The sequence below is a fragment of the Elephas maximus genome, chromosome 16 (assembly GCF_024166365.1).
Source record: "Elephas maximus indicus isolate mEleMax1 chromosome 16, mEleMax1 primary haplotype, whole genome shotgun sequence".
In the NCBI taxonomy this organism is placed as follows: Eukaryota; Metazoa; Chordata; class Mammalia; order Proboscidea; family Elephantidae; genus Elephas; species Elephas maximus.
The window spans coordinates 47408641-47430496 of NC_064834.1; the positions used below are offsets into that span (position 1 = coordinate 47408641).

Below are 21856 nucleotides of genomic sequence, written 5' to 3' on the forward strand. Positions count from 1 at the left end.
AGATAAAGAAGTGTGTAGGCAAAGTCCCTTCTTCAATGCAGGACAACTCTCTGTTACTCTCAGCCCCCTGAGGACAGGTTCCTCTTGGCCCTGCTGTCTGTTACTGCTGGCTCTGCCACTGGGCCCCTTCTGGGCCTCTCGCTGTCTTCAGTGTTATAGCCCTTGACCATATTACAGCTCTTTCAGGAAGTTCCTTGCCTCCTCTCTCTGCTTCTCTTCTTTCTTCCTTCTGCTTCTTCCTGTCTTGGAAACCTCTGTGGGGTTGGCTACTTATATACACGACTCCCTGTCAATTTCAAGGCATGGCACTCCCACCAGGGCCGATCCCCTCTTGGTAGGCCACAGACATTTAATTTGCATAGTAGGCTACCTCATATGCACAGTGTATTGACCAATCCCTGCAAGGTACATACCAATGACAGGGCAGGCTGCAGCCCAGACCAGATAAAAAGTTGTTTACAGTGTACCCAGGAAGTGTCAGTCAACCTAGCAAAAGTAACAGATCCTCTAGGGTAGAAAACTATGGCAAAGGTAACTCCTCAGGTCTTAGGGGACAAATCTCTTAAACTGTTTTTCCAAAGAACCAAGGCAAAAGGCCACATAAATGAACTCATTTCACCACACTTACCTTCATCCACTCTAACATAAGCTTTAAAGCCACTGGTGGCATCAACATGTTAGAGGATAATACGTTAATAGTTTGGTGAAGGAAATGCTGAAAAATGTCAGGGATTGGAAAATCCAAAAAATTAGCAGCTGTAGCTTTTCTCATTAGGTTGCAACAGACCAAAAAGGATACTGAGTAACTTACATCACCAGTTAAAGCCAAGAGTGGCTTCCCAACAATATAGCCAGGGTTTCCACTTCTAGGACCAGGACGAGAAGCCGCTGTGTTTTGCTCAAAAGCCTGCAGGAAGAGAAAAGAAAATTCAATTATTCAGAAAAGCATGCTTTCCCAACTCCCACTGCTTGGCTTTTGTACCTTTCCTTAAGGCAGCGAAACAACTTGCCACACTAAACAATCTGGCTTCCTTCTGCAGTGTAGCATTTTGCAGAAATTTCTGTTTTAGTATTTTTTTTTAACTCACTAAAATAAATTCTGAATGATTTTATTATTGAAATTCACAATATGCTATTTCTACCAAGTATTACAACCAAGGATCCCCCAACCCGGTTTCTCAAAAATTACTATCAACTCAGGGATATGTTTAACTTGGCTGAAAGCAGGTAAACTTAAATGTAATTAAGTTGTAGGTATACTCTAAAATATATACATGTATTCACATAATACATGTATATATTATGTGAATACATATATATATTTAGATGCCTCAAATATGAACTCTGAGACACTTAGAAACTTGCTTGATCACCAGATGGTAGAGTTGAGAAGAAATTGTACTCTATTGGGTTCAAAAAGAGGAAAGAAGTTGAAGAAAGGCAAAGGTGGTGATCAAGATTGGAAACTTAAATCACAGGGGTAATGAATAAACCACTGAATATCCAGAAATATGAGAAAAGCTAGTTAAAGAATTTCTGTAGGATGTTGCTTACTTTATGATTCAAAATTACTGTTTACAAAGGAGTTTTGATTTGAGATTACAGTCCTACTTTGCTTGGGGCCAGAGAGAGAATCAGAGAAAATGATAATGAATAAACATTGTTGAATCCCTATCACTTATAGCTTAATAATGAAATATTGACTGCTGAAGCTTCAGTTGACAAATTGGACTAGCCCTTCATATTCTTATTCTATTTCGCATGTCTTTCAGAAGCAGGGGAACTACTTCCAGCCCAGTATTTTCCCTCCCAATCCTCTCTAGGAGAAGGGTACTGACTCTGAAGCGAGTGACGAAGCGTTGCTGTAAGGAAGCATCTGGCTCAATGGTCAGGTTGGTTTGTTGAAAACTGACAGAGACTCTCTGGATTCCAAAGGTTCCATTCGTCTCTATCTCATACATCACCTAAAATGCAAAAAAAAAAAAAAAAAGAATCAATTAGTAAAAAATATTTAGTGGACTGATGTCACAAAACAATTTGTGTATACATTTTTGAATGAGAAACTAATGTGTGCTGCAAACTTTCACCTAAAATATAATTAAAAAAAAAAGAATACAAATAAAAAAATATTTAGTGGACTGACTGTGTCAGGACAGAGGACTTTCTGTCTTTATTATAACTGGTGAGGGAGACTAAAAAAGTAATCTTAAAAATGCCAAACACAAATACCATGAAACGATAAAGATCATGTCATATCTGGACATAAGAAAAAAGACTGGCCAGAGCTCTTTGAAAGGGCTCATGGAAGAGGTGAGTTTATGGTAACAAAGAGAAGAAAAATAAGTGTTGACTGGGGTAGAAGAGGGTGAGCAGAAGCAGAGGAAGAGGTGAGCATGGACTGGAAACCTGTTTTATTTAGCTCTAGCGATGTCTGACGTTGAGTAAAAACAGCTGGGGATAGAAATCATAAGCAATCAAAGGTAAACTTAAATTTCTGAAGCACAATCTTTAAAATACTTTAAATAACTCTTAATTCTCTAGGTTGTATGGATTAGAAGAGAGAGAATGGAGAATAAGAGTAGGCTAGTCTTCAGATTTTCAGATGATACCATGTCAACAGAAGAAAATTGGTAAGAGACTGTATATGAAAAAAGGAAGAGAAGTCAAAAATAATTTTAATGTTCTGGGCTTGAAGTACTGGAGGATCGTGGCAATAGAAAAGATTAAGACATGGTAGGGTAGAAGCAGATGGGCTCTTCTGGATATGTTAAATTTCTGATAATACATGAAAATTCACGTAGGGTTGGTCGAGTACTTAATGGAAGATGGGGCACCTCTGGTAATGTGGATCAACATATGTTAGTCTAGAGTCAAGTCCTATGCCAAGGACAGCATCCATACCTGGGAAACAACATTCTGACAAGTGTTGCCAGCCAACAGAGGAGAAGCAGCCTGTGAGACAAGTGTTACAGGCACCTTGAAAGAGCAAGGGAAAGATGTAAATCAGCTAAAATCAAAAGCAGCATTTTTTCTTCCACCTACTGAAGCCCACTAACCTACTGAACTCCCACCTACATATCATGCTGAGATAAGTATTTTTTCCTTCTTGACTTTCCCAATTCTCTATCCTTCCATTCCCAGCCTACAACTTAAATTCAAGTCATTCTAGATCAGCACTTCTCCAAATATATTCCTCAGAACACTAATCCTATTAAACAAAAGATAAGGATTAAATGGTTAAATAAATTTTAGAAACACTGTATTTTACACTCACCTATTTTTTAAGGCTTTCTAGCATATGAAAGCTCTAAGACCTGAAATTAGTTGCTGTCAAGTCGATTCTAACTCACGGGAACCCACGTGTGTCAGAGCAGAACTGTGCTCCATAGGTTTTCAATGAGTACTTTTTTGGAAGTAGATTGCCAGACTTTCTTCTGAGGCTCCTCTGGGTACAGTTGAACCCCCAACCTTTTTTGGTTAGCAGCCAAGTATATTAACCACCCAGGGACTCCAATAAGTGCATCTTAAAGTGTTTAGCTTTATTTAATCCAGTGTTTTCAAAACTTATTTAACATGGAATCTTTGTTTCATATGACACTTTCTAGTTGTATAGAACACACTTGGGAAAACAATGATCTAAATCCATAAATAGCTGTTTGATACAACACACAAACGTTTTCTTTCACCACTACAATCTAAACTGAAATAGCCTCAGATGCAAACGGGAAAAATATTTTCTCTCCATTTTTCTTGATAAACAGCATTATACCTTCATATTCTGCAGGTCAGTCATACCTCTTGGAACCTAGAATAAGAAATAATGAGTGTGCATGTATATCATGGAGCTTGTGGTTTCATATTACTACCGATAGGCTTTGGATGGTGGTCATGGTAGGGGCGGAATCAGCATATTAGAATGATTCACTTCTTCTCTTCCACCTGAATTTTCCTTACACCAGAATACCAGGCAGTGGAACTAGAGGGGAGGTTGGATGGACTGAACTCACCTACCAAATAATAAAAGCTGTAAGTTTGGGTGAAAGAGTGAAGGCAGTCCTTAACCCCTTCCCAAGCCAATCCTATTAGCCAGGAGAGTGATAATCTATTATCCTGGCTATATACCCCTAATTCTTTATCTTTCTCCAGATAGTAGGGTTGCCAGTGCTCTTTCCACAACCCACGAACAGTGGGAACATGATGTTGATTTCAAATCCACATCAGTGACAGAGTAGAAAGAGAGAAGGAGAACCCACCTTCAAGACTGTGAAGTTATAGTAAGAGGCAGCATCGAGGGCTGGATCTGAGATACAGCTACTTGCCAGGTTCTTAAAGAAGCGAGTGCAAGTGGTACTTTTACTGTCCAGGAAACCTTAGAACAAAAAGAATTAAGGGAATAGTAAATGAAAAAGCCTATTTAATTTTTTTTTCTTTTTTTATTGTACTTTAGATGAAGGTCTACGGAACAAACTAGTTTCTCAAACAGTACACATGTTGTTTTATGACACAGGTTAACAACCCCACGACACATCAACACTCTCCTTTCTCAACCTTGGGTTCCTATTATCAGCTTTCCTGTCCCCTCTTGCCTTCTAGTCCTTGCCCCAGGGCTGGTGTGTCCATTTAGTCTCGTTTTGTTTTACGGGCCTGTCCAATCTTTGGCTAAAGGGTGAACCTCAGGAGTGACTTCGTTACTGAGCTGAAAGAGTGTCCGGGGGCCAGACTCTCAGGGTTTCTCCAGTCTTTGTCAGGCCAGCAAGTCTGGTCTTTCTTTTTGAGTTAGAATTTTGCTCTACATTTTTCTCCAGCTCTGTTCAGGACCCTCTTTTGTGATCCCTGTCAGAGCAGTCAGTGGTAGTAGACGGCACCATCTCATTGTGCTGGACTCAGTCTGGTGGAGGCCATGGTAGATGTGGCCCATTAGTCCTTTGGACTAATCTTTCCCTTGTATCTTTAGTTTTCTTCATTTTTCCTTGCTCCCAAAGGGATGAGACCAGTAGAGTATTCTAGATGGCAGCTCACAGGCTTTTGAAACCCCAGACACTACTCACCAAAGTAGAATGTTTTCATTTTCTTTATAAACTGTTACACCAACTGAGCTAGATGCTCCCCGAGACCATGTCCCCACAGCTCTCAGCCCAGCAATTTGGTCCCTCAGGGAGTTTGGATGTGTCTGTGGAGTTACCACGACCTTACCAAGAAAGCCTATTTTAAATAGAACAAAGAGACTGATACTTCTGCCCTGGACTCACCTGCAGGATTGCTCTCAGCACAGAGTCCTCCAGCTCCAACTCCTGCAGGCTGTCTCAGCAGGCTTACTATAGACCACTTAGAGAAGTAAGTCAGAATAGGGTCGCCAGCCTGAACACAGTATAAGAAAAACTTATTTGCAGTGAGATTAGACTGAACCTCACCAGAAAAGAAAAAGATGAAACAAGGGTAACTCAAAAGGTTGTTAACGTGGACAGTACTGTGCTCTAAAAGAACTGACAATGGTTAACCTAGTTGTAGGGAGGTATCTCAAAGATACCCAGTCAATTGTCTTTAAGAGGGGAAAACTGAAACAGAACAAAACAATCCCATTCCCTTCCACAGCTTACCCTGTAAAAAGGTGGTGGTGACTGGATTTGGAAAGTTGAAATAAAATGAAAGCCTCCAAACTCTGCAGCCAGGGCCTGAAAGTTGATTGTGTCAACCTTTTGGAGCTTCTGGAAATAGTTTAATTCTGCTAAAATGTTTTTAAAAAGAAAAAACGTTTAGCAAAAAGACATTTATTTGAAAATCTGCAATACCAAATAACTAATTTTTAAAAATATTTTTAATGAAGCATAATATACATAAAGTGTGTAAAGGCATTAATCTTAAATGTAAAACTCAAAGAATTTTTACCAATTTATATACTTGTATCACCACCACCTAGAAGGTTCCCAATCAGTATTCCATCTTCAGAGGTAAACACGATTCTGTCACCTCCTAATTTATTTGTAATGTGTTAGTTGAAATATTGTTTTAGAATTAAGATCTGAGATAAGAATACGGTCAATGAATGTTAGTCAGTTCCAGATCTCTGATGGCAGGAATGTATATGATAAGCAATTTGTGGTGAAAATAAAAATGAAAACCAAATCCATTGTTGCCATGAGTCAATTCTGACTCAGTGACCCCACAGGACAGAGCCCCGTAGGATTTCCAAGGAGCGGCTGATGGATTCGAACTGCTGACCTCTTTGTTAGCCGCTGTAGCTCACTGTAGCTCTTAACAACTGCACCGCCAGTGCTGTGATGAAAATAGAAGGCTCACTAATGCTCACATTTGCTCCATATGAGTTTCTGATACAACAAAACGGTACTGTTTCCACAAGAACTTGGCAAAGTTCGAGACAGTATTTGACCTACCAGCCCAAATCTTCCTGTTTCCTCTAAATGTAATGTTATGGACTGAACTGTGCCCCCTAACAACGTACGTTGAAATTCTGACCCTGGTACTTGTGAATGTGACCCTCTTTGGAAATAAGGTTTTCTTTTTTACGTTAATGAGGTCATACCAGCATATGGAGGGTCTTAAACCTAATCCCTTCTGAGTGGTGTCTTATAAATAGGCAGAACAAACACAGAGACACACACAGGGGGAGAGACCATGTGAGGAACTATCTACAAACGAAGGAATGCCAAGGAACACCCCGGGCTATTGACAAGGAGAGACCTTCCCCTAGAACTGATGCCCTGATTTGGACTTCCAGCCACCAAAACTGAGAAAATAAATTTCTCTTCTTTAAAGCCACATATTTTTGGTATTTTTGTTATGGCAATACCAGGTAAATAAAAACTAACCAAACTCACTGCTGTCCAGTTGATTCCAACTCATAGTGACCCTATAGGACAGACAAAAACTACCCCACAGGGGCAAATATTTATTTGGCTATTTTTTCATGGCTTGATAAGAGGGAAAAAAAAAAAAAAGAGAAAGAAATAAGTAAGAGAAAGTTAACATTTTGTCTTTCACTTCAGTGCAGGGATACTGTGGTAGCTGCAGTAGCAGAAATAGTGGTGATAAGGAGTATAAGCTAAACAGAATAAGCGTTTTTGCCCCAAATCTTTACTATCATACATAATATACTACATGTAACAGAGATCTAATGTATTTAGACATAACCCACACCATTGCTGCCGAGTCGATTCCAATTCATAGCAACCCTGTAGGACAGACGAAAACTGCCCAATAGGGTTTCCAAGGCTGTACACTTTTATGGAAGCAGGCTGCCACATCTTTCTCCTGCAGAGCAGCTGGTGGGTTCAAACTGCCTGCCTTTTGCATAGCAGCCAGCTCATCTAGCCCAATCCCATTCTTTTTAGAGTAAGAAACTTGATCCTGAGAGGTAAGTGATTTGCTAAAGGCCACAGAATCACCTCACAGAGCAAGGAGTAGGTCCTAACTTCCTATTTCCTAAAGCTACTAATTCCTGGCCAAGGGTTTTTGTTCCTCCATCATAATGTACAGACCTCGTCTAAGAACGTCCTTTAATGATGTTTTCACTGTGGGTAAAGGTAGACCCATCCTTTCTAGGTGCTTACAACTGATCTGGGAAGACACTGATAACAATGCAAGGTATACCATAAGGTCCAAAGAAGTGACTCAAACAATAATGCCTTACAACTTCCGAGGAAGATGTGCTCACTTCCAACTGATGTGATCAGCAGAAGCCTCATGGAAGAGGCAGGGATTTTGAAATGCAGAGAGAAAGAGGAACGCGGAAGGAGAAAAGCAAATGCAAACGTGGGAAAAATGCAAGACATATCTTGAGGACAGTGAGTAGATGAGTCCGGCCAAAGCAGAGGGTCAATGTAAAGAATAATGGGAGAAAAATCTAGAAAGGTAAGTTGGATCAAATATGACAAGCATCTTGACTGGCAGGCTAAAGAAGCTGGGTATTATTCTGTACGTGGTGGGGAGTCACTGGCAGTTTCTGAATAAGGGAGCAATGTGATGTAATGTTATGGAAAGATCAAGAAAGTGATTCTTCATGGCTGTGACTGTGTGTATGTATGTTGTGTGTGTACGTATGAGAAAAAACCCAAAACTAAACCCATTGCCGTAGAGTTGATTTCAACTCATAGCAACCCTATAGGGCAGAGAAGAAGTGCCCCATAGAGCTTCCAAGGAACGTCTGGTGGATTTGAACTGCTGACCTTTTGGTTAGCAGACATAGCTCTTAACTACTATGAGTTTCCGTACGTGTGAGGGAGGTAGGTAAATAATCAGAATTGAAGGGAAGCATATGTCCTCTTTATATACTAAACATGAGTCCACTACCCAGCCTCATTCAATGAAATCCATTGGTTTCATCATCCACTATTAAAAAAAAGACCCGTTGCCCCCAGTTCCAACTCAAAATGGCCCTATAGGACAGAGCAGAACTCTGCCCCATAGGGTTTCCAAGGAGGGCCTGGTGGGTTTGAACTGCCAACCTTCTGGTTAGCAGCTGTAGCTCTTAACCACTACACCACCAGGGTCAGAAGTGGCCATATTTCTCAGGTGGTGGTGGTACAAAAGAAAGTCTAGAACCATTGGTCCAGAACAGTATGCAGGATGGTGGTGGAGGCAGGACAGGAAGGATTAAAAATAGGGAGCACCATTGGATGCTATTGAAATTTCCCTGGAACGTGATCATAAGGTTGGAACTAGAAGGCAAAGGGAGAAATGGAGAGGAAAGAGCAGCTTTTTTAAAAAAAAAAAACAAAGCATTCACCTTGTTCCCTTTACTCTCTCACAACCTAAATGGCCACAGGGTTTCTAATAACACTTCTAAGATCAAATTCCCAAAATCCAAAAATTTGCTGTTTTCTCAAACAAATACAGTTTTGCAATTTCTTTCCTAACATATAAAGTCAGGGTGAGTTGACTTTTCAGAGTGTAAAGCATATTTAAATCTATTTCGTGAGAACATTTTTTTGCTTTCTAGACATTAAATTTTTAGACATTAAAAATAGCAACCAATATATCTTAGCTTCTTATCTAGAAATGTTATAGTCTTAATGACAAATTTTTAATTCCATTTTTAAAACCTAATAATAATTGCCCCTTTATTGTACTCTACAGTCACAGAGCACTTTTACATCCAGGGTCAGTGATATTATTTTTCACTGTACAGTTGAAGAAATGTACCTGGATATGCTAAGGGATTTTCCCAAGGCAGTATAGCTGGTGAGTAAATGCTAGGGCCAAGACTCCAGTTTAATGCTCTTTCCCTTATACTCTTGCCTTGTGAACTAAAAGCAAGGCTAGCTTAGAGTCATTTGTCAAAGGCATTCATTCAAGTATTATTTGGTGCCTACTATGTTTTTTTTTTTTTGTACTATGAAGATTCAGTGGGTACTGACATGGAGATTACAGTCAGGTGGAGGATACAGTCTGTGATTATCTGAGCTAATAGAAATGATAGAAATATTGAAATTAAAGTTCTTTATAAACTTCCTGATCTACAGTCAAGAGAGAATAAGAAATTGCAAATGTTCAATAGTGAGAGACAGAGGGAAGCAGAATGAAAGAGAATCAAGGACAAGAATAAAATTTTAAAGATAGAAAAAGGAAATATTAGGCTAGGAATAAAAATTTTTTAAAAATCCAAGGATAAAAATTTAAAAGAAAAAACGTTTAAAAGAATCAGGCCAGAGATAGAGCCAATTTTCAATAAATGATAGGCAATAACGTTTCTACATTATTTAGCAGTCAACATGTTTTTACTTACAGTTGTTCACATGGACACAAAACTGCCTAATTCCATTTGAATCCGTGAAAACTCTTGTAGGAAATGGGGAATTACTCCTGAAGATTAGAGAGTTGTCCACACACACCCAACTTGAAGACCTGTGAGGAAAACAGGACAGAGAATGAGATACATCTGGGAGCAGAGAGTTAGGTCCAGAGAAGGGTGCACACTGACTGTAAGCCTGATGTCAAAGAGGATTCCTTGGGTGATCATAGAGTAAGGCAAAGGCATGGGGGCGGGGGGGGGGGGGGGGGCGGGGAACGGACGAAGGCTAACTCTTCCCATTTCCAAATATTACCTATTCCAGAACTCCAATTCCCTTTATGATGAAACGACCTGAGCACTGCAACTCACCTTACGCTTCCAGGAAGGCAGAAGGAGAAAACTGTCCTCGGATGGAGAAGATAGCAGTCCCTGTCGCAGCAACAATTTATATCACAGGCACCAGGAGTCAAGTCACAGACACAGACCGGCAAGACTACGAAAGTAAAACATAAAGCAGAGCGAGTGAGATGAGGATCCCTAAATTCTTCCAAGTGTGAATCTTCCCTCTTCTGACAGCCCCCCAAAACCACCACCCAATGCCGTCGAGTCGATTCCGACTCATAGCGACCCTATAGGACAGAGTAGAACCGCCCCATCCGACAGCCCCAGCGCTCCCCATTTAGTGGCAATTTAACTTTCTTCAGAGAATTTTAAGTCTGAGAGGTCAGTACTTTCTCCTTACCTGGGAAGAGGTCCATTGTCCTATTCCCAGGCACCGAAGGGGTCACGGCAGTAGGGCCCGCGGTGGAGATTCCAGGCAACGCCCGGGGGGTTTCAGTGCCCTCGGAGGAGGACTGGAGGGTCCCACCCAGCGTACTTGGCCCCAGGTCCGAAGGGGTGGGCACTACCCCTGACGGGGAAAAAGAGGGCTGAGGCCAGGCGCTCTCAGGGAACATCAGGAAGAGCAGTAGCACGAGTCGCGGGGCGCACATGGGACAGTCGAGACCCTCGAGGGTCCAACGCGACTGTCGGCCGTCGCCAGACGCGTTGCTAGAGCGTGGGTGGGAGGAGTCGCATAACGTCTGACGTCATCCAGATGCACCGGCTCGTTGGTTCATCGTGATTGCTGACAGCTCTTCAGCCAATAGAAAACAGGATTCTCACAGACCTTTCGGCGACCTGGTCTGCGCCCTCCTACTTAGGCCAGCCGGGCCGCCGTCTCGGTCGTCTGGCAACCGCCAACCTGGCTAAGGAGCCCTTTCACCTTCTGTCCGCTAGATGACAGTAGGAGTTCGGCGAACGGAAGAGTCCAGGGGAATCCCGCGCAGGCTTTGTGGCTTTAGAGGACTGAGCTCTGCCTTAAGAGAGTGGAAACCCCCAGCGGCCGAAGCTAGGATTGAATCTTTTTCATCCCGTATAAAAAGGGTAAGAAACCATTTCTGTGGAAGGATAATGGTCCCAGGGAAGAAAATACACTGACGGTCAGTCACTTACTTCAAAAAGAAGAAGAAAAAAAACGTTTAATTATGGTATTTTTTGAAAGCACCTTAAAAAGAATGTTCAGCTCTTGAAATTTCTTTTCTTTGAGTTTTTTTTTTAATTGTACTTTAGATGAAGATTTACAGAACAAACTAGTTTCTTATCAAACAGTACACACATTGTTATATGACATTGGTTAACAACACCATGGCATGGGAAGGAAAGAGTAAAGAGAAATTTTCTAGGCAATGAAGACAAAATAAGATGCAGGAACGGAAATCGCCAAGGATAGAAAGGAAAACTTAGGAGACTTTTTGATACTCGTCATCCTGATGGGTGTGAAGTGGGATCTCACTGTGATTTTAATTTGCATTTCCCTAATGTCTAATGATGTGAAGCATATTTACGTGTGCTTATTGGTCACTTGTATTCCTTCTTTGGAAAAACATTTAAGTCCTTTGTCCACTTTTAATTGGCTTGTCTTTTTGTTGTTGAGCAGTAAGAGTTCTTTACATACGCTAGATAAAAGTCTCTTATCAGATATGTGATTTGTAAATATTTTCTCACATTTTATGGATTGTCTTTTTATTTTATTCATAGTGTACTTTGAATTTGAAGCACAAAAGTTTTAATTTTGATGGAAGTTCAGTTAATTTTTTTCTTTTGTTGCTTGTTGGTGTCATAATTAAGAATCTATTGTGAAATCCAAGGTCATGAAAATTTATCCTGTTTTCTTCCAAGAGTTTTGAATCTATATCTTTGATCCATTTTGAGTTAATTTTTGTATATATAGTGTAAGAGTCCAACTTCATTCTTTTGCATTGGGAAATCCAGTTGTCCCAGCACCATTTGTTTCCCTGCTGAATTATTTTTTCACCTTGTTGAAAATCATTTGACCTTAGACACATGAGTTTATTTCTAGACTCTCAATTCAATTCCATTGCTTTATATGTCTATCTTTATGCCAGTATTCCACTGTCTTGATTACCATACTGTTGCTTTGTATCAAGTTTTGAAATTGGGAAATATGAGTCCTCTAACTTTGTTCTTCTTAATCAAGATTCTTTTAACTATTCTGGCTCCCTGGCAGTTCCACAGTATTTTTAGATTCAACTTGTCAATTTCTACTGGAGAGCCAGCTGGGATTCTGATAGGGATTACATTGAACCTGTAGATCAATTTAGAGATTATTGCCATTTTAACAATCAGTCTTCTGACCCATGAACATAGGATGTTTTTCCATTTATTTAACTCTTCTTTGATTTATAGATTTTATAGCATCACATCAAAAGTTTTACGCTTTGTTAAATTGTTCCCAAGTATTTGATTTGATTTGATGCTATTGTAAATGGAATTGTTTTCTTAATTTCATTTTCCAAATTGTTCATTGCAAATGTATATAAATAAAATAGATTTTTGCATATTGATCTTGTATTATACAACTTTGCTGGATTTGCTTATTAATTATAGTAGTTTTTAGTGAATTTCTTAGGATTTTCTTTATACAAGATCATGTCATCTGTTAAGAGAGATAGTTTTGCTTCTTACTTTCCAGCCTGGGTGTTTTTTTATTTATTTTTCTTGCCTAAATGTCCTGACTAGAACTCCTTGTGCAATGTTGAATATAAGAGTGGACACCCTTGTCTTGTTCCAGAATCTTAGGGGGAAACATCCAGTCTTTCTGTGTGTGTGTTCGTGTGTGTCTATGTGTGTTTAATAGATGCCCTTTATCAGGTTGAGGAAGTTCCCTTCTATTCCCAGTTCATTCAGGTTTTTTTTTTTTTAATCATGAAGGGGTGTTGATTTTGTCAAATGCTTTTTATGTATGTATTGAGATGATCATATGATTTTTGTTTTTTATTTTATTGATATGTATATTACACTAATTTTCAGATATTAAACCAGCCTTGTATTACTGGAATAAATCTTACTTTGTCATGATGCATAGTTCTTTTTGTATGTTGCTGAGCCTGCTAGTATTTTGGTGAGGATTTTTGCGTCTATATTCATAAGAGGTATTGATCTGTAGGTTTCTTTTCTCATGATGTCTTCCTCTGGTTCTGTTGTGTTGTTGTTATTGTTAGGTGCCATTGAGTTGGTTCTGACTCATAGCAACTGTTTTAGTTATCTCGTGCTGCTATAAAAGAAATACCACAAGTGGATGGTTTTAACAAAGAGAAATCTATTTTCTCACAGTCTGGTAGGCTAGAAATCTGAATTCAGGGCATCAGCTCCAGAGGAAGGCTTTCTCTCTCCATCAGCTTTGGAGGAAGGTCCTTCTCATTAATCTTCCCTTGACTAGGAGCTTCTTGGTGCAGGAACTCCAGGTCTGAAGGAGGCACTCTGCTCCTAGCTCTGCTTTCTTAGTGGTATGAGGTCCCTCTATCTCCCTGCTCTATTCTCTCTTTTATGTCTCAAAAGAGATTGGCTTAAAACACAATCTAATCTTGTTGATCTCATCAACATAACTGCTGCTAATCCATCTCATGAACATCATAGTGATAGAATTTACAACACAAAGGAAAATCACATCAGGTGACAACATGGTGGACAGTCACTCAATACTGGGACTTGTAGCCCAGCCAAATTGATACACATATTTTGGGGAACACAATTCAATCCATGACAGTGACCCTATGTATAAGACAAAGAAACATTGCCTGGTCCTATACCATCCTCACAATGGTTGCTGTGTTTGAGCCCAGTATTGCAGCTACCTTTCCAGGTTTTAGCATCAAGTATTGGCCTCATAAAATAAGTTTGAAATTATTCCCTCATCTTCCATTTTTGGAAGAGTTTATGAAGAATTGATATTAATTATTCTTTAAATGTTTGATACCCACCCGGTGCCGTCGAGTCGATTCTGACTCATAGAATTCAGCAATTAAGCCATCTGAGCTTGGCCTTTTCTTTGTGGGTACCGTGTTTGTTATTAAGAATTCAATCTGTGTACTTGTTAGAATCTGTTCAGATTGATTGTTTCTTCTTGAGTCATTTTCAGTGGTTTGTGTCTTTTTAGGAATTTCTTCATTTCATTCAAGTTATCTAATTTATTGGATACAGTTATTCATAGGATTTTCTTATAATTCATTTTATTTCTGTAAGGGCAGTAATAATGTCTGCTCTTTCATTTCTGATTTTAGTAATTTGAGTCTTCTCTCTTTTTTTGTCAATCTAGCTCAAGTTTTCTATTTTGGGAGATATTTTCAAATAACCAGGTTTCGGTTTCATTGATCTTCTCTAATTTTTTTTTTAATTCTCTATTTCATTATTTCCACTCTAATCATGAGTTTTCCTTTCGTCTGCTTGCTTTATATTTCATTTGCTCTTCTTTTTCCAGTGTCTTAAGGTGGGAAGCTAGTTTATTGATTTGAGATTTTTCTTTTTCTTTTGTTTAATTTTACTGTGCCTTAGGTGAAAGTTTACAGTGCAAATTAGTTTCCATTAAAAAATTTATATGCAAATTGTTTTGTGACATTGGTTGCAATCCCTGCACTCTTCCATTTCTACCCTGGGTTCCTTGAGTCCCTTCACCAGTTTTCCTGTCCCTTTCTGCCTTCCTGTCTTTACCTTTGGGCAGGCATTGCTCATTTGGTCTCTTATACTTTACTGAACTAATAAGTATGTTCCTCTAGTGTGTTATCGTTTGTTTTATAGGTCTGTCTCTACTCGTTCCTATAGGGTCACTACAAGTTGGAATCCACTCAACGGCACTGGGTTCATCTTTGGCTGAAAAGTGAACTTTCGGAAGTAGCTTCACTTCTGAGTTAGCAGTGTGTCCGGGGGCTGTACCCCTGGGGTTTCTCTAGTCTCTGTCAGACCAGTAAGCCTGGTCTTTTTTTCTGAATTTGATTTTTTTCTACATTTTTCTCCTGCTCTGTCTGGGACCCTCTGTTGTGATCCCTGTCAGAGCGGTTGGTGATGGTAGCCCGGGCACCATCTAGTTCTCCTGGGCCCAGGTTGGGGGAGGCTGTGGTTCATGTGGTTCATTAGTCCTTTGGACAAATATTTTCCTTGTGTCTTTTGTTTTTTTTCATTCTTGCTCCAGACAGAATGAGACCAACAGATGTATCTTAGATGGCTGCTCATGAACCTTTAAGACACCAGAACCTATTTAGCAAAGTAGAATGTAAAACATTTTCTTTATGAACTATGTTATGCCAATTGAGCTAGGTGTACCCTGATACTATGGTCCCAGCCCTCAGCCTAGCCCCAGTATCTTGGTCCCTCAAGGTGTTTAGATGTGTCTAAGAAGCTTCCGTGACTTTGCCTTGGTCAGGTTGTGCTGACTTCCCCAATATTGTGTATTGTCTTTCCCTTCACCAAGGTTAACAGCTGTTTGTTATTTAGTTAGTGATTTCACTCCCCCTTTCCTCCTCCCTCATAGCCATCAAACATGTTTTTTTCTGTGTATAAACCTTTTCTTGAGTTTTTTTTTTTTTTTTAATAATAGTGGTTCTTTTTTAACATAGTCATTTACAGCTGTAACTTTCCCTCTGAGCACTGCTATGGCTATATACCATAATTTTTGGTATTTTGTATCTTCATTGTCATGAATTCTTATTTTCCGTGTGATTTCTCCTTTGATGTGTTGGTCATGTGGGAGTGTATTGTTAATTCTCACATATTTATGAGTTTCCAAATTTCTTTGTTACTCATTTCTGATTTTATTCCATGTGGTCATAGAACATACTTGGTATTATTTCTATCCTTTTAAATTTATTGAAGCTTGTTTTATGGCATAGTACATGGTGTATCCTGAAGAATGTTCCATGTGCCCTTGTGTGTATTCTCCTCTTGTTGTGTAGAGTGTTGTATACATGTCTGGTAGATCTGCTTGGCTTATGTTCAAGCATTCTGTTTTCTTGTCAGTATTCTGCATGGTTATTGAAAATGAGTATTGAAGTCTCCAACTGTAATTGTTGAATTCCTTATTTCTCCCTTAATTTTCTAAATTTGCTTTACACATTTTGGTGTTCTGTTATTCTATGCATTTATAATTATAATTGTTATGTCTTCTGATAGATTGACACTTTTATCATTATAAAATATCACTCTTTAAACTCTTTATTTCTAGTAACATTTTGTTTTGAAGTCTATTTTGTCCCATATTAGTATAGCCATTCACTTTCTTGTGTTTGCTGTTTGCACAATGTATCTTTTTCTATCCTTGACTTTCAATCTATTTCTATAATTGAATATAAAGTCTGTCTTCTGTAGACAGCATATAATTGGATCTTGATTTTTCATTCAGTCTGAAAACTCTGCCTTTTGATTGGATTGTTTAAACCATTCACATTTAATATTATTATGGATATAGTTGAATTTGCATCTGCCATTTTACTTTTTGTTTTCTGCTGGGAGCCAGGCTGCAAGGGCGGCCCCTCTGCACCCACTGCCCCCAGCATAAACATCAAAGAATCCCTGAAAAGTCAGGAGGAGCCAGGCTGCAAGGGCGGCCCCTCTGCACCCACTGCCCCCAGCATAAACATCAAAGAATCCCTGAAAAGTCAGGAAGAGCCAGGCTGCAAGGGCGGCCCCTCTGCACCCACTGCCCCTAGCATAAACATCGAAGAATTCCTGAAAAGTCAGGAATATCTCTGTCATCTGTGTTATGTTTCTGTTTCATTTTCAGCCTGTGTATAGCAGAATGTATAAGCATAAAATTCCATTATAGATTTAGGCACCTTTGGAGGGGGGCGTCCTACTCATAATCCCCTGGTGAAATCCCGGGTAGGGACAGCCCGTGTATTACTTGGGGATCAACATGAAGTTGTCTTAGGGGAAAAAACAAATAGCTCAACTATGGAAAACAAAAACAGGATGGTGGAATCCTGGTATTTACCAAGGCCCTTTTTGTGATTAAACCACCACCCACACATGACCCCATAAAAGTGGAAAAACAAAAGGCAGTGAGTTCTCTCAGCCAATTTCTCAGCCAATTACAGGTCAACCTTCTCGTCTACCCCGCTCACTGCTGCGCTTGACTGGTCTTTGGGTGTAGAGATTGGGCTAATTGTCCTTGGCATAATCGCGGACAATATGACGTAACCTAAAGTGGCTGGACTACAAGAATTTGGCCACCCTGGACAAAATGGACAAAGCCTATGTGGCAATGGTTTTGCAAAAAGATTAATTATTATAAAAACTGTGGAAGGTATTGCAAGATTAAGCATAAGTGTAAAGCAGTATGAAGTCAATTGTTACTTTGTGTAAAAATCAACAAAATATTCTCTTCAATTAAACAAAAACTCATTGTACTTGTGTGCATATGCGGAACTGTACTATGTGTCACTTGGAAAATTATGTCTCTGGGAAATGATGTTTATGATTATATCTTGTACTGCCCCTTTACTGATCATGCGATGTTATGCTTTTGTAAGCTTATGATATAAAAGACCATGTAAAAAATAAAGAGCAGGCTTCTTTTTCTGCAAAATGAAAATATAAGACATACTACCTCTCATTCTTTTTCGCCGAACTCTACCCCTCCTCTGGTAACCCTGTTCATTGCTGAGGCTGGCCCCCGGCAGTTTTCTTTATGTCTCATGTCTTTTTTTGTTCCTCTGTTCTTCCTTTGGGGCCTTGGTGGTGCAGTGCTTAAGAGCTTGGTTGCTAACCAAAAATCGGCAGTTCAAATCCACCAGCTGCTCCTTGGAAACCCTATAGGGCAGTTCTACTCTGTCCTGTAGGGTTGCTGTGAGTTGGAATTGACTTGATGGCAACAGACTTGGTTTGGGTTTTATTCCTCCTTTGGAGCCCTGGTGACACAGTAGTTAAGCGTTCAGCTGCTAACCAAAAGGGCAGCAGTTCAAATCTACGAGCCACTCCTTGGAAACCCCATGGGGCAGTTCTATTCTGTCCTACAGGGTCACTATGAGTCGGAGTCAACTTGACAGCAGTGGGTTTGGTTTGGTATTCCTCCTTTATGGCTTTTTTTTTTTTTTTTTTGCATTAAGTGAATATGTTCTAATGTAGACTTTAATTTAAGGATTTTTTCACTATATAGCTCTAGGGATTACCATATACATTTTTGCTTTTTCAGAATCAGCTTCAGATTTATACTAACTCATTTCTAGTGAGATACAGAAATATTACTTCTATACAGCTCTCTTTTCCTTCTTTTGGTGATATACTTGTTAAACATGTTAAATCTGTTGATGTTGCAAACACAGTGATACATTGTTATATATTATTATGTATGTAATTTTATGTGATTTAAAGAAGTTCAGAGGAAAAAGGGGAGCAAGAATATATTTATAGTTTTCCAACAGTAGTAGTATTTTAAAAGTTAAATTATTTTGCCTGCAGTATCTCTTTATTGCTGGGAGACATGGAGAGAGTATAACTACGTGCTTTGCTGTCTTTGGGTGAACTAAATAACAAATGTTTAGTGACCAATCACTGACAAACATCAAAAAAAAAAGTGCCAGGATTGGTCATTGATAACGATACACAACAGTTATTTACATAGCGATTTGTGGTCTGGAGAGTTAGAACCAAAGTTTGTATTTTGTGCAATTACAGTTAATACGCTGTCATAGCTGAAATTTGACTCATGTTTTTGGGGGACTAGTTTTAGTTAGGAAACCCTGGTGGCATAGCGGTTAAGTGCTACAGCTGCTAATCAAAAGGACAGCATTTCGAATCCACCAGGCACTCCTTGGAAACTCTATGGGGCAGTTCTACTCTGTCCTATAGGGTCGCTATGAGTTGGAATCAACTTGACGGCAGTGGGGTTTTAGTTAACTAAACTATGGTAACTGAAAGTCATGCATATGAGAACTGTGCAAAGCAAAGACTGCCTGTATTTGAAATTCTTCAAAATAAATTGTTGGGGAGAAAAAACATTTTCACCCTCCAAGCTCTCATACTGTTGTTGTTCACTTGTGGTATCCTTGCACTTTCCCTCATAGTCCTTTTCCTCTAACGTTATCTTTTTCTCCTGTTTATTCCCCTTGCCCTCCACATTCATTTCATTCCTAAAGCTCAACTCTGGGATTTTTTTTTTTAAGGCATTGTATGATAAAATCTCTTGGTCATTTCCCTTTAAAATTTTGCTTTAAACATTTACCTTCTGGTAAAAATATTCATTTAGTAGCGAGTAATTTGTATCTAAACAATGTGTCCTCTTCCTAGGACTATGCCTAGAACATAGTAGATGTGCATTAGTTATTTTTAAATGAATCAAAAATTGTTTCTTTGCACTCTTTAGATTTAATGCTTATGAATAGTTATAGTTTACATTATTTCAGGATTGCATTTCTTTGTATAAAATTTCTATTGTACAGCTAATAAAAGACTATTTTAGATTTCAAGATTTAGAATTGAAACTGAAACTATAAATCAGTGGTAACTCAGTAATAAGTTATTCTTTATTAGCCTTGGCAAAAGGGTGGGTTGATTGAAAACATTTCAGGATTGAGTGATAAGCCAGTAATGTTTCAAGATTTTTCTGAGCACTTTTTCTTATTTTTGAATTTTATCACTTTACAATTTTTTTTAGAATATTTAAAATTTTTACTTTCTGTGGTTTGTTATAGTTAAACAAGAAGATGATTTGTATTGCTGCTGTTATATGTTTGTAGGAATCATTGTAATATGGAATCCTCAGTTCTTTTGAGATTGAATATTAAAAGCTGAAAGATATTTTTGAGGAGGAAGGAGAATGAAATTTATTCACATATGTCACGCAGATGCCAGTTTTAACATGGGGACCAAGTCTTAAATTGAGATGGTTTAAGGTGACATCATCTTAAAAGCAGGAGAGTTACAAATTAGATCATATGATACCAGCAGCTGTCTGTGATTGGGGTTAAAAGAGTTCAAGATGTGCTTGGAAATTTAGCCAGGAGATTGAATCAAGATGGCAGACTGAAAACAAGTTCTGTCTTCTACTCACTCCTCCCCCCTTTCCTATCTCTAAAAATTACAGGGAAAAGATGAATATGCACACTCATTTGTATGGATGCATATACCTTGATGTTGAAAAAGTGGGTTCTCTCAGAGGATTGAGCATTATAAAAAATTTTGAAAGGAGGCAGTTGAGGTTGGATTAAAAGATATACAAATGTTGTGTAACAGAGGCCTTACACTCCCACAGTGGCTCTTGGGGTGCTCCAAGCATATAGAAAAAAGACATGGGGATCACCCTAGGGCATTGGGACAACTGTATAAGTTACTGATGGAAGTATTAGTGTAGGGAGAGCCCCTCAACCTTGTGCATGTAGTGGGAAGCAGAGCATCTGTTCCAAAGTTGGGGGTGGGGTAGTCCATGTGGGCATTTCTCCAAAAATTGAGGACAGTGCTCTGGATGGCTGGTGACATCCGGGCGGAAGAGGGAGTCCCCAAATCTAGAAGACAGGTACTAACACACCTTATCAAGCTACATATCCCACTGCCCCCTCCTCCCACAAATCCTGGAGTCAGGATGCAGTAAACAGATTTAACACATGCACAGCCTAACAGGGAATCTCAGTGACAAATGTGAATATACAATCAAGAATCACACACATGTGGAAAAACAAAACAACCCAGCAAGTGAGAGAGGTATGTAAAATTCAAGAAGAGTTAACACTTGATGAAACGAGTTAATAGAACAAGAGTTCGGAACAAATATAATTGCATCACTAGAGAGATACAAGAGAATAGTGCATATATTAAAAAGAAATCATCTAGGAATTATAATTAAAGATGGTGGAAGATGTACATTTGACTCTTTTCCTTCTAAAAGTTTATTAAAATGACATTAAAATACTAAAATGCTTAAATCCACAAAACCAAAAAGAACTTGGCTTGGGGAGCTGGTGGGTTGACCATCAACTGATGAAAATTTTCAATTCATTTTTGAAGAAACTTAGGAAGAGCATTGACTGAACAAGCGGCAACCTAGGAAATGCATGGATGGGATCCAAAGCGAAGGAGGCAGCTGACTTATCCAGAAGAAAACCAGAGGGATTTCGGGCTTACAATTCCTGGTAAGACAGAGGGTAGAAGGCTGAAGTTGACTGAAAATAAGGAGACTATTTGAAATACCGTATAAGAATATTTTGCATTTGCGCTCAAAATAACCTGAAGTTAGATATTTTCCCTCAGGCCAAAAAAATAAAATTCTTTGTAGAAATTGATATACTATATAGTCTCCTCAGAGATATTTGAGAAGGCATTAATGAAATGAGCAGAATGCCTTGGCAAAGGAACAGAGATTAAGAGAGAACTCTTGAAAGGAAAAATATAATTGCTGATTTAGAAAAAAATTTTTTTGTTTAAAGTTCCAGAAAATAAATATAAGGACATATTCAGTCTATAGAACAAAAAGACACCATTCTAACGTGGAACTGAAGCCACTCCCAGAGATCACTTTTTAGCCAAATAATAGACAGGCCTATAAAATAAATAGTAACACCCATGAGGAAGGTGGTCATTAGAACAATCAACTATAAGAGGCCCAGGGGCAGCATTTGCCCAAAACCAAAGATGAGAAGGCAGGAAGGGGCAGGGAAACTAGATGAGTAGAAACAGGGAACCCAGGGTGGCAATGGGGAGAGTACTGATGCATAGTGGGGCTTGCAACCAATGTCACAGAACAATTTGTGTATGAATTATTGAATGGGAAACTAATTTACTACA

At 39.0% G+C, this 21856-nt stretch overlaps 2 protein-coding genes across 10 annotated transcripts in view; one reads left to right on the forward strand and one right to left on the reverse strand.

The window, feature by feature from the left end:
* Window positions 1–10740, reverse strand: part of TCTN3 (tectonic family member 3) — a 28251-nt gene extending 17511 nt beyond the window's left edge. For 2 of the 3 annotated variants that reach the window (XM_049854623.1, XM_049854621.1), the window contains exons 1-10: window positions 10491–10740; window positions 10118–10241; window positions 9743–9861; window positions 5598–5725; window positions 5250–5358; window positions 4254–4369; window positions 3770–3805; window positions 2902–2976; window positions 1839–1964; window positions 800–907 (exon numbers count right to left, since the gene is read on the reverse strand). In XM_049854623.1, the coding sequence (XP_049710580.1) occupies window positions 800–907; window positions 1839–1964; window positions 2902–2976; window positions 3770–3805; window positions 4254–4369; window positions 5250–5358; window positions 5598–5725; window positions 9743–9861; window positions 10118–10241; window positions 10491–10740 (1191 nt within the window). The remainder of the gene's footprint in view (window positions 1–799; window positions 908–1838; window positions 1965–2901; window positions 2977–3769; window positions 3806–4253; window positions 4370–5249; window positions 5359–5597; window positions 5726–9742; window positions 9862–10117; window positions 10242–10490) is intronic. The other variant, XM_049854622.1, reaches the window with a different exon arrangement.
* The window catches only part of ENTPD1 (ectonucleoside triphosphate diphosphohydrolase 1), a 221107-nt gene that overhangs the window by 17574 nt on the left and 181677 nt on the right, over window positions 1–21856 (forward strand). For 4 of the 7 annotated variants that reach the window (XR_007513384.1, XM_049854630.1, XM_049854628.1 and 1 more), the window contains exons 1-2: window positions 10793–11173; window positions 21080–21204. Coding sequence is in view for 5 of the 7 variants with exons in the window: in XM_049854630.1 (XP_049710587.1) it covers window positions 21123–21204 (82 nt within the window). In the remaining 2 variants the exon portion in view is untranslated. Of the gene's footprint in view, window positions 1–1772; window positions 1893–10228; window positions 10472–10792; window positions 11174–21079; window positions 21205–21856 lie in introns of those variants that run through there. The other 3 variants (XM_049854624.1, XM_049854625.1, XM_049854631.1) reach the window with 3 other exon arrangements.